At 40.5% G+C, this 12491-nt stretch overlaps 1 protein-coding gene across 3 annotated transcripts in view; it reads left to right on the plus strand.

The window, feature by feature from the left end:
- Window positions 1–12491, plus strand: part of TLK1 (tousled like kinase 1) — an 80663-nt gene that overhangs the window by 39493 nt on the left and 28679 nt on the right. For all 3 annotated transcript variants that reach the window (XM_077319736.1, XM_077319739.1, XM_077319738.1), the window contains exons 2-5: window positions 4598–4716; window positions 5632–5703; window positions 7509–7584; window positions 11868–11914. In XM_077319736.1, coding sequence (XP_077175851.1) covers window positions 4598–4716; window positions 5632–5703; window positions 7509–7584; window positions 11868–11914 — 314 coding nt within the window. The remainder of the gene's footprint in view (window positions 1–4597; window positions 4717–5631; window positions 5704–7508; window positions 7585–11867; window positions 11915–12491) is intronic.

Below are 12491 nucleotides of genomic sequence, written 5' to 3' on the forward strand. Positions count from 1 at the left end.
AGCCTCATGGGCAGAGACTTCAGACATCATTTCTGCTGCATTACCACCCTGCGCCACAAGAGGCTCTGTTTGTGGCCTTTACTTGGGGTATATTCTTTTTGCAGAAATTAGTTAGATCAGCCTACCTTCTTTCCGTCCCAGGCCTGTTCATCCATCCAATCGAAAGGAGAATTAATAGGCAAACTCTGAAGGGTGCCGTATGTTTTAGAAAAATGGTTGTCTTCTGTAAACCAAGATAATTATAATTTTACTGATAGAAAAGTTGCGGAAGCATTGAAAAAACTTCCTTGAAAGGTTTGTAACATGTGAAATGCGTTTAATTATAATGTTCTGGTCACTCAAAATATACAGCAGGAAAGTCTGAGGATTTTTAAAATCACTGTCTCTGATAGAAGCTTTGGGGAGTGCTGAAAAAACTATGAACTCTCTCTTTTAAATGAATTAAATACTCTTAAAGACGAGGGTTTACTCAATATACAGCATTCAATTTTCTCAGTGGAACAATAAGGAAAACTGGGGAGCACTTAAAAATTGACCTTCCCCTCCCTCTTTTGGATGGGTAAAATGTATTGAAATAACATAGTCTACAGCAGTTTGTGTCTCTATATCACAATTTTGCTTGTAGAAAACAGATATTTATACTGTAAAATTTCATAAAACGTCATTTTGTTGTTGTTGTTGTTATGTGCGAAGTCGTGTCCGACCCATCGCGACCCCATGGACAATGATCCTCCAGGCCTTCCTGTCCTCTACCATTCCCTTGCACCACAGCTTTGGATATAAGAAACACTAATGTAAGGTGACCAGATTGTCCCACTTTTGGAGGGACATCTGGGGGCATCTGGCAAATTGTACTTATGTTGAAAGTAAAAAATATATATTACAATAGTATTTTTGCGTTCTATGAAAAAAATTGTTGCTCCATATAGACCAAATTTTAATCAAGACCCCCCCCCCCCCCCGGTCAATGGTGTCCTGCTTTACCAATGTTAAAATCTCAATTCTTTGACGCTCGGCCTTCCTTATCGTCCAACTTTCGCAGCCAACTTTCGCAGCCATACATTGCAACATAGACGCATGTATATATGCGTGTAGAAAAGGGAAAGCGCTAACAAGGCAAATTCTGTTTGATCTAGCCTCCGTCAAGATGGAGTCGATAGTGCAGACAATATTGATTGGTTTGATGAACCCTTATGTTCGTATTGACAGTGGGTAGTAATTAGCTGCTAATGCTCTTTGAGCTATCCTTTGTGATATGAAACAAGGCAGTCAGTCTATACCAAGTAGTTCTTGCTATTATGAAGCAAAGACAAAAAAAGATAAGTGCATTTATTAGAGAGGTGTGGGTGGGGGGAAATCTGTATACACCCTAGGGGTAAATGTCAAAATTTTCGTTTTACTTGCTGGAATACTGAACTTGGGGTTCATTGTTGCATTTCCCCCCCTGGCTGGCCAGTAATCTTGGTGTTGGAAAAACATGTCCAAATGATGGCAAATATATCACATACTTATGATAGCTTCTTGATTTGTAAAATTCTGGAAATAGGACTCTTTATGCTATTTTTTTATTACTGTGAATGCTTTTTTCTTTACAGAAATCGGTTGTCTTGTTGGAGGAGAAAATATTTGAAGCCACTCAAAATTCATATAAATGGACAGGTTGGCCTAAGGAGAGGACAGCATTTTTAGGAATGGGCAAATAACAGGACAAGCCCAAAGTATATGTTTATGCTTCGTATGAGTTACAGTGTCAATAATTAGGGCCTTGACTTAGTCCTGTAGTTTAAAAAAAAAGGCCCTGTGATGTCCAGTAAATCCTAAATAGAATAAAGTTGACTACTGAAAACCAGCCACAATTTTTGGATATCTATAATTGATTAGCATTATTTCAGATGCCTTTAAATAGCGATGTTGTTTAAAGAGACTTTTAAAACCAACATTTAACAGTTGCTGAAATGAGATTTTTTTGGTGAACGCTTTTTAGGGCGTAAGCTATCTTTTACTTGCTGCTGATTTTATGCCATTTGTGGTTTTTTATGGTATTCTGGTCTTTAAAATTGTTCATGATATAGCAGGTTTTTAAATATGATTTCAGCTTTTAGCAAACTTGACCTAATCTTGAAAAGCAAGGTGCTGATGGAAAGTGCAAGAAGTCACAGCTGGGTTAGGGTGACTCCATAGGGTTTTCAGCATGGTGGTGGAGCATACGGCCAAGTCACAGCTGAATTATGGTGACCCCGTGGAGATTTCAAGGCAAGAGACGTTCAAGGGTATAGCAACCCTTGGTATTCCTTGGAGTTCTCCTATCCAAATACTAGGCAGCTTAGCTTCTAAGATCTGACAAGATCAGACTAGCCTGGCCTATGCAGGTCATAGGAAAAGCAATATAGGTGTCTTTTAAACCAGGGGTAGTCAACCTGTGGTCCTCCAGATGTCCATGGACTACAATTCCCATGAGCCCCTGCCAGCATTTGCTGGTAGGGGCTCATGGGAATTGTAGTCCATGGACATCTGGAGGACCACAGGTTGACTACCCCTGTTTTAAACAAAACAACGTTTCTGCAAATGTACTTCGACTTCCTTTGTGCAAGTTGCTTGGTAGAGTTTGTGATCTCCTTCCTGTGATTCTTGAGATAGCACAATAGTGCCTTTCAAAAACAATGAAAAAAAAATACACAATAAGAACTGAATGTGCTTTGCCTGTTTATCTTTTAAAATTGTATTATTTTTCAAATCTGTGTTGTGTCAAGTACAGCTACTTTTAATAAGAACAGTGCTAGTTTTGTAGGTCTGATTCTTTTTGAAGTATGGGATAAAGAATTATATTTAGTAGGTAGAATATAACTTTACTAAACTCCAGGTACAAGTATTTACATTTGTAGTCACATGGTGTTTAAACACTACTGTAAAGCAGTGGTCCCCAACCTTTTTATCACTGGGGACCGATCAACGCTTGACAATTTTACTGAGGCCCGGGGGGGGGGTAGTCTTTTGCTGAGGGATGTCGCCGCCGCCTGAGCCCTGGCGCCCCTGACATCCTGCTGCCCACAAGGCAGCAGCTGCGCAGTGCCACGCCAAGGGGGAGCCCCAGCCATGGCAGCCACTGGGGAGTACCAAAGGTGGCAGGGCAGTCCCTGAGGCAGCAGCTGGGGAGGAGGATGAGGAGGATCCGCGGCCCGGTACCGACTGATCCACGAACCGGTACCGGTCTACGGACTGGTGTTGGGGACCACTGCTGTAAAGGAAGCCTTTGTGTTTTCTTAGTCTGCTGAAATATAGGCAGACTAATGACTTCATGCAAATCTTGATTCGTACTTCTGTTGTTTGGGAAGGTAGGGATCTGTTCTGCATTATTCATATTGTCTTCTAGTAATTTGCTGCGAATTAATATTCTCAGAGTCCTCAAATTTTCAAAGCAAACTTTTCATTAGTTTTCTGGACACAATTAAAATTCTGTATGTCACTTCAAATGATGTGCCAAGGAAAAAATTCTGTCTTTTAGAAATGGTGCTTATTGGGCAAATTTACATAATTTCATATGCGTAATTTGGCTGTTGCAAGGTGAGCAGTGTAGGATGCTGTGTATATTTCTCAGTTATTCCTAGAGCATTCAGATCTTTCTACACATTTTCAAGCATTGCTTTCACAATCATCACAAAATCTATATACTTGTTTTTCATGGGTTGTATCTTGCCATGGAACTGTGTGGATGCATAACCCAGGATTGTCTAATATCTTGTGCTGAACTTGGTCTTCATCAGCCAAGGTGCTGTTACGTTAACAAATGTGGAAGAATCAGAGGATAAATTTTCATAAAATCTCTAGAGGTTCATATAGAGTTATCCCCTTTTGTATTGTAGCTCATTTTTAAAAGATGCGTAATTTACATTTCATTACAGCATCTGTGCCTTTATGCTCTGTAGAAAGCTGTCAGGACTGTACAGTACACAAAATAACTCCTTCAGCTTTTTGAGATCTGACTTGGGTTTTGTTCTTTTGAGAAAAAAAAAAGTTTATCTTTTCACAAATATCGTGCCTAAATGGCACCATACAAAATGCACATTTCTGTCGTTGTAGAATTGGGATGGGATGAGAGGACACGCAGTAATGGGTTTAAACTTCAAGTACAACGATATAGGCTAGATATCAGGAAAAAAAATTTCACAGTCAGAGTGGTTCAGCAGTGGAATAGGCTGCCTAAGGAGGTGGTGAGCTCCCCCTCACTGGCAGTCTTCAAGCAAAGGTTGGATACACACTTTTCTTGGATGCTTTAGGATGCTTTGGGCTAATCCTGCGTTGAGCAGGGGGTTGGACTAGATGGCCTGTATGGCCCCTTCCAACTCTATGATTCTATGATTCTACATGGGAGAAAGTTGTGTGTGCCTTAGATTGCTCTTGAGATGCCATAGTGCAAGACAATAAATAGTACAGTCTTGATGTGGCAGGTCAGTTTGGGGAGGAAATTGTTTCTTTGGGTCCGTTTATGTGATCCTGTTAGACGTCACTGTTTTAAAATATAAGGATATCCGATTGCTTGTTGTGAAATTACATCATGATCTGCTGGTAGTGTGCTTAATTAATGTTACATATTTTCTAGGTGCAATGGATGAACTTCATAGCCTGGATCCAAGAAGGCAAGAATTGCTAGAAGCCAGATTCACAGGAGTAGTGAGTGGCAGCACTGGGAGCACGGGAAGTTGTAGTGTTGGAGCAAAGGTAAGTAGGCAATGAGACCATCTAGTGCAGTGGTTCTCAACCTTCCTAATACAATGACCCTTTAATACAGCTCCTCATGTTGTGGTGATCCCCAACTATAAAATTATGCAAGGGTTCTTTCACAGGAATTAAACCCGAACTGACCAATGGCGTGAAGATCCATTGTTCATGATAGTATATAATTTTTCCCCCTGGGGTTTCTCAGTTCAGTTCTGCCTCTGCTGCTCCAGACAGACGAACGCTCGCTCTCGATCTGCCCCGAAAGGCTGTTGTGTGGATGCCCCCCCCCCCGGCCAAGCTGCTTGCCCTGCCGCGACCCCTGTGAAAGGGTCATTCGACCCCTAAAGGGGTCCTGGCCCCCAGGTTGAGAACCACTGAACCAGTGCAAATGATTCATGTTTCAAAAGGTACACACACAATCTACTTCAGAACAAGGTATATTAAGCAAAACAGTTGCGGTTATCAAGATAAAGTGCTAGAATTAATTGGCTACCTGATATTACCTACTCAACACTCAGTTCTTGAAAATTAATTTCATGTGCTGCTTGCTAGCTGAGGCTAAGCTTCTAACTTTGCTTATGTGGGGGATCAAAAAAATTTTTTTACTTAAAAGTTTGATTCTATTGATTCTATGAGGTTCCACCCCCTTCCCTTCTTAGTGGGTGTGGAATTGGGTTAGCTATATTGAATTTTGCCACCATTCTTGTTTTAACTTTTGTATTAATTGTATTATGTTTTATTGTACTTTTATTGTTTTAGGGGATTGGTTTTTATGTGACCCGCCTCGAGCCTCTGGGGGGAGGCGGGATACAAATTTAATAATAATAATAATAATAATAATAATAATAATAATAATAATAATAATAATAATAATAATATCATCATTTTACGTGGTGTTTTGTTTTTTTAAAACAGGCCTCAACAAATAATGAAAGTTCTAATCACAGTTTTGGAAGCTTGGGATCTCTGAGTGACAAAGAATCAGAGGTATGAAATAATTAAAAATTAATAGCAGTTCTGACACATACTTTGATTCGAAACATGGAGTTTTGACCACAAGATGTCAAACTTCTGATCATGGACGGGCATAATTAAATCCAATCCAGCATCATGACACCACTTGGTGAAGTAACTAACCTGTAGTATAGGTTTTTGGGGGGGGGTTGGGCTCACCCCAAATTTCAAAAGGTGTCTTAGTTTTTTAAAAATTGCTTTTAGCTGCTTTGCTAGATACAGGATTTGATAGTGGCACTTTGTTCCCTGGAAGCAACATTTGTATTCCAATTGTGATTATGTAGGAATGTATTGATGCTACTTTTAAAGATTTTGGAAGTTATGTGAAAGCAGAGCGAGTCAGTTCCTTCTAAAGACTTATGTAGGAATGGGGCTGAAAAAGCAAAGTATTCCTGGTGATTTTGCAACGGTGCCAATGTACTTCAGGCCTTGACAAAAAATACATTTTGGTTGTAGGAGCCAAACTCGTTTTCCAGGCTGCAGAGTTTTGTATTTTAATTATGCTGATTAAGAAATGAATTTATCTCCCTCTACGGAGTGGTACAAAATTAATGTATAAACAAGCAGTGGCAAAACTTCATGCACATGTATATTTATGTCATGCAGCAAAACATATTCTGATATGAAGTGATAAGTTTGTACTTCTGAGGGTCACAGTACTAAAATCATTGGCGACTAGGTTCAACAGAAACAGTACTAAAATCATTGCCAACTAGGTTCAACAATGAAATTTCTAGGCACCATAGAAACACAGAGCTGGAAGGGACCCACCCCAAGATTCATCTAGGCTGACACCCTGCGAAATGCAGAATATTCACAGTTCCCACCCTTCACCGCTCTCCCAGTGACTCTTGTTCTATTCCCAAAGGCAAACTGGCACCTGGGATTTGTCTAGGCCTGGTGTTCTTGAATATATTGTGGGCAGAATAGATCTTTGCAGCTGGCAACTAACTCCCCACCCTCCCTTTCTCCATCTAAATATTTGGCTAAGAAAATTCTGTTCCATTCTATAAGAAGATGTGTGCTTGCACTCAAAAGTTTATATCTTGAATAAAGGTTTGTTGGTCTTAAAGGTGCCACTGTACTCAAACTTCATTCAGTATAATCCTATTCAGAGTTTCCTATTCTGAGTTAGAGCCTTCCAGTTGCCGGACGCAAACATACACGTGCGGCAGTCCGCGTGTGCGTGTTTGCGCCGCTGGCATGCCGGCGGCCGCGGCTCTCTCTCCCCACCCCTCCAGGCCGCCAGCAAATTGGACGCCAAAGCAGCCGATTAGCTTGCGGCCCGGCAAGCTTCTCTTCCCCCCCTCCCGAAGCAAGAAGCTTGCTGGGCCGCAAGCTAACCCTAATCTTAATATGACTTGTACTTTTCTATTTAGCATCTTTGCCCTTACATATAGTTTTGGATTGTCAGTGGTGGAGTAAATCTGCTTATTAATAGGATGCTACTTGTGGCGCGGTGTGGTAAGGCATTTGACATGCTGTCTGAAGCTCTGACCATGGGGCTGGGAGTTCGATCCCAGCAGCCGGCTCAAGGTTGACTCAGCCTTCCATCCTTCCGAGGTCGGTAAACTGAGTACCCAGCTTGCTGGGGGGTAAACGGTAATGACTGGGGAAGGCACTGGCAAACCACCCTGTATTGAGTCTGCCAAGAAAACACTAGAGGGCGTCACCCCAGGGGTCAGACATGACTCGGTGCTTGCACAGGGGATACCTTTACTTTTACTTTTCAGTATGCACATGAGTTGAACTATTGCTGGATGATTTGCTTTTTGCAGACTCCTGAGAAGAAACAGTTGGAATCTTCAAGGGGGAGAAAAAGGAAAGCAGAAAACCAGAGTGAAAGCAGTCAAGGTAAAATTTAAGGGTTTGCACAGTAGCAGATCAGTTAGCCGTTAATTATGTATGATGGTTCAACTGATACAGTTGAACACATGTCATTAAGGAAGCTTCAACTTTCCACAGTCATAATCTGTAGTTTTTCTGGGTTAACCCAAGCCGAGCACCCCTTCTCATTGTCATTGTTACTTTAGGGACAATCTCTTTGAAAGGTTCAATTTTGTTCGTTTGTTTTAGATGGCTGCGAGTTCTGACAATTCTTTCTTTGTGGATAGCCCTTGGGGTATTTTCCTTCCCTCCTTCCCCAGGAGACATGGGAGGGAATTGAGTTTATTACTGTGACGTCCATGTGAACCATCAAAACCATCCTAATCTTAAATGCAATCTTCATTTTCCCAAATTAATATTTCAACTGGGGTCAAGTGGCCAGCAACAGGGAGCATTCTATTTAATGAAACCCAGTGAAAACCGAAACTGTCTAGGCTCTTCATGCCATCTCACAGGGAGCAGGCCTGTGTGTCTATTTTTGGCATCCTCCTTTAATAGGTTCCTTTACATACTGGGATTATTGACATCCACAAGGACTGAATAGGGGATGTATTAATGATTAATTGGAGACGCGTGCTGCGAATACCATGGACAGCCAAAGTTACCCACAAGATAGTTTTAGAGAGGAGCAAACCAACTATGTCGTTAGAAGGGAAGGTATTACTGCTAAAGCTCACTTACTTTGGATACATCATGTGATCAAACTCGCTAGAAAAATCATTAATGCTCGGCATGGACAGCGGCAAAAGGAAACGTGGTTGCCAAAGAATCCGGGGGCTTGACACGATCAAAGCCAATACAGGGATGACCATGAACCAACTAAAAGAAGCAGTCAGAGACAGGGGCGCATGGCAAAGACTTTCCTATACAATCACTGAGGGTTGGACACAACTGAACGGATGACATCATCATCTTCATCATTAATGATGACCCCTTTGCTGCTGTCATCTTTCTTGCTTCTTAATGTTTATGTCCTTTTTTGAGTACCTGAAGATCTGTACATCTGAGAACAAATATAATAGAAATGTTTTTACATGGGAATTATTGACCATTCCATGAAGACGTTCACCCTTAGAACTAGATATTTTAAAATCACATTTTCAGCGACTGATTTCTTAACAGATCTCTATCAAAGCCTCCAGATAGCAAGAGATATCAAGGAGCGCTCTAGGCATAGCGTGTGCCAGGTCCCAGAGAAAACGTTATTTCAAAGTGCGTGTTTCTTATCTTTGTACACTGTCGTCCAAAGTACAAAGTCTGGATGTGTGTTATGCACTGGTGCATGCGTGTGCAGAGCAAGCATGTTTTCTGTATCATTTAATTTGGCAAATGCGACTCTTGATTTTTGAAAGGGCTGCATGTACTGCAGAACTTCAGAAGATGACGTGCATTATTTTAACTACAGCACAAGCGGTGGATGCAAGTGCTGCTCCATAATTGTATAACGCAAAAATTTGTGCCTGCCTCTCTGTCCTTATCATTTGAAAAAGAAATCCCTAATAGACTAGTATGCTGAAATTCAAAAAGACTCTGTCATCTTTACATTGGTTAAGCCTGTATGGGTTTTTGAAGGACTGGTGCTACAAGGCCTGATTTATTCAAGTAGTGTTTATCAAACTTGTGAATTTTGTAGAACTCTTCATCATATTTGAAGAAATTGTATTACCTGGTTCAGTAGGATTGAAGGATTTGCTGGTTTTTGTTTTTCCAAATATAAATGCACTTTACATATACTATTACAAGGTGGGAAAACCTCCCAGAGAACATCAGAGCCCTGATGGAACTAACAAAGTTCCTCAGGGCCTGCAAGACAGAGCTCTTCCGCCAGGCAGTACGCACGGAAGAACCAGAACACCATATGGGCCTCCCTTAACATCTTGGTGTTCTCCTTGTATGTCTCCCTCTTTACAGACGATGGCTCAGCTGTTTGCTTTCAGTAGTTTTAAATGTACTTATGTGTCTTTATGGTTTTGTTGTTCATATTGTTGTAAGCTGCCCTGAGATGACTGGCTTAAAATAAAATGACAGTAGTTTTCAGACTACAGGTTAATACTCAAAATTAGATCACAGTTGCTGCAGATGGGTTACAAGTTCCACTCCTGAGTTAGTGAAAGAGATATAGGCCCTCCGTTGCCCTGCAGTCCTCTTCATTCCCAGGGAATTTGGTGGCATGCCTCTCTCTTCCCCTCAGAGAGCATCCCGCAGTGGAGATGCAAATCCAGGAACAAAGCCCTGCAATAAACCTATCATAGATGTCACTTCTGTCTTCATGTACCAAGTACCTCAACCATATTGAAGCTCTGGGCCCTTCTGGAATTTTGAGAGTAGGGATTTGGTGCCACTACAGAATGGCTGCTGGTGAGGGGGCCAGTCTTAAAATTGTCGGCATTGGGAGGTTCTATACAGCAGGGGTAGTCAACCTGTGGTCCTCCAGATGTCCATGGACTACAATTCCCATGAGCCTCTGCCATCAAACGCTGGCAGGGGGCTCATGGGAATTGTAGTCCATGGACATCTGGAGGGCCAAAGGTTGACTACCCCTGCTATACAGTGTTGACATCCTCTGAGCCAAGTATCTTCCTTTGATGGAGGCAGCTCTTCTGAAAGGCCCAGTGAAGTTTTAGAAGGCCAGTATTGGTTCTTGCTTTAAGGTAAATAGCAGTGTGTCTCTGGGAGCATGTGCTGGCAGGGATGACCAAGCTGTGGCTCTCCAGGTGTCCATGGACTACAATTTCCATGACCACCCCCCCCCGCCAGCACATGACCTGCTCCCACTTGCCCACCCCATCATGTCATCTGTGTGATACGGTGCCAGCAATGCCACACGTGCCAAAAAAGTCAGGGAACACAAATCTGATGCTGAAAACTACTCGGGGAAACGTTTTAATCTTCCAGGGCAAACTGTTAATGATATGAAATTTACTGTTCTCCTGCAAAAGGGCTTCCAAGAGAGACTCCAGTGTGCAAGCACTGAATTAGACTTCATCTAGAAATTAAGAACTCTTTGCACTATTGAATAAGGACTTGGGTTTCCTTAGTTACTATAGGTGTTGATAGCTCAACATGATCTACCTAAAACAGATATTAAATTACTTTTGCTTGTCATGTACTCTACTCAACAATGTGGTTTAGCCCTTGCTGTCTTCAGTTGGATTGACTCCTCTTTGTTTGTTGTTTCAAACTGACCTTTCTTTTTAACATCTTGCTTCCCCTGCCTTTCTGTTGTTTGTAAGTTTGATTATAAGTACACTGTAAGAGTTCTGACTCATGTAAAACTGGGCTAGAAAGATTTTGTTAGCTTCTTGATTTTACAGAATTAGATTTAAAAAATCTATGTGAATGTTTTAGGGAGGTAAAACCATCTATAATAAAAGGAGGCAAAACTGCTTCCATCTGAAAGACTTAAAATTTTCGTTAGTTTCCTAGAATACTTAACAAAATTTGTCATTTAATTTCACAAAAATGTATAAATGCCCTCTGGCAGAATATAAATGTGGTTCCCTGTATATTGGTAAGGAAGTATTCTATCAGATTTAAAGTATCTGTAATCCCCTGAAAAGAAACATTTCTGTTTCTTGAGAACTTTACTAAAGTCTAAGTTGCTTGGAGGAGTGGTAAGACATGTTTATTTGGGTTTGCTTATATTGGCTCTCGTTGGTTGTTCTGAATTTAAATCTCCTAGGTTGTTCTTCAGGTTATATTAACTCTTGTCCTGAGCTTTCGGCACCTTGTATCACAACAATAATCAGATACAATAAATCTGTTGATTGTCTGTTGGAAGCTTGCCCAGCGAATAACCAATCAGTCCAGTTTCCATACTTTCCCTACAGTCACAAAACTGTTGATACAAGTGTCACCTCTTCTTTTCAGAGTCTAGTGTGAATAGTTTATTATGGGAATAGAATTCTTAGGACAACCCCATAGCTTATAAAATAGACTGTTGCCTGTGAAACCTTATGCCACACTATTCTTTAAATTGCCATTTACAACACAGCTGCTCTTCTAAAATTAATCTTGCATTCAGTGAAATTTGGTTGCAGCTAACTATTGCTAGATTTGGGGCCTTGATGTAAATGTAACTATTTGATCATTTTTTAAAAAAACAGACTTCTATTCTTGAAATGAATGTATGCAAAGAACCCATTAAAAGTTATATTTAAAATAATACATGGCAGTATGGATAACTTTGCTGTATATAATACATTCTTGTGCTTTTTGTTTAAAAAATTTTGTTTGTTTGTTTGCTTCAGGAAAAAACATTGGGGGACGTGGTCACAAAATTAGTGACTATTTCGAAGTAAGTTTCTGATATCCTGTAAGCAATTGCCACATTTATCTTTTCACATGCTAATGGTTTCTTTTGATAGATGCATGCTAGTGTTCTCAGTTATCTTCTTTAATATTATATTAAATAACCTAAGTTATTTTTGTCTTTCCCAATCTATGCTATTGTAACCAGATAATATCCATATGGTAGTTAGACTGCAGAAAAAGTTTCTTGACTTTTCAAGTTATGTTATTACTTAAGGCATAATGAGAGATTGGGAAGCCTACAAAAGAATGTGTACATATACAACAGCAGTCAGGAGACCCCTAAATTTGGATTGGAGACCCCCCCCCCCAGGTTTTATGTATACATATAATAAAATGATGGGCAGCTGCTACAGCTGAATTACAATGAACTTGACAAAACAGTAGAGTTCATTTCTGGCAGTGACTTAAATGCACAGTAGCTGGTGCATTTCTATATTACAAAAAATGGCGAGGAATGCTTGCAGAAACCTTACTCTAGTTGGGTTTGCTTATCAGCCACTAGAAATTCAGTTGTTTAATTTATATATTCTATAATTCAGCTTACTTGCTATTAGTTTATA

Source organism: Paroedura picta, chromosome 2 (genome assembly GCF_049243985.1).
Source record: "Paroedura picta isolate Pp20150507F chromosome 2, Ppicta_v3.0, whole genome shotgun sequence".
NCBI lineage: Eukaryota > Metazoa > Chordata > Lepidosauria > Squamata > Gekkonidae > Paroedura > Paroedura picta.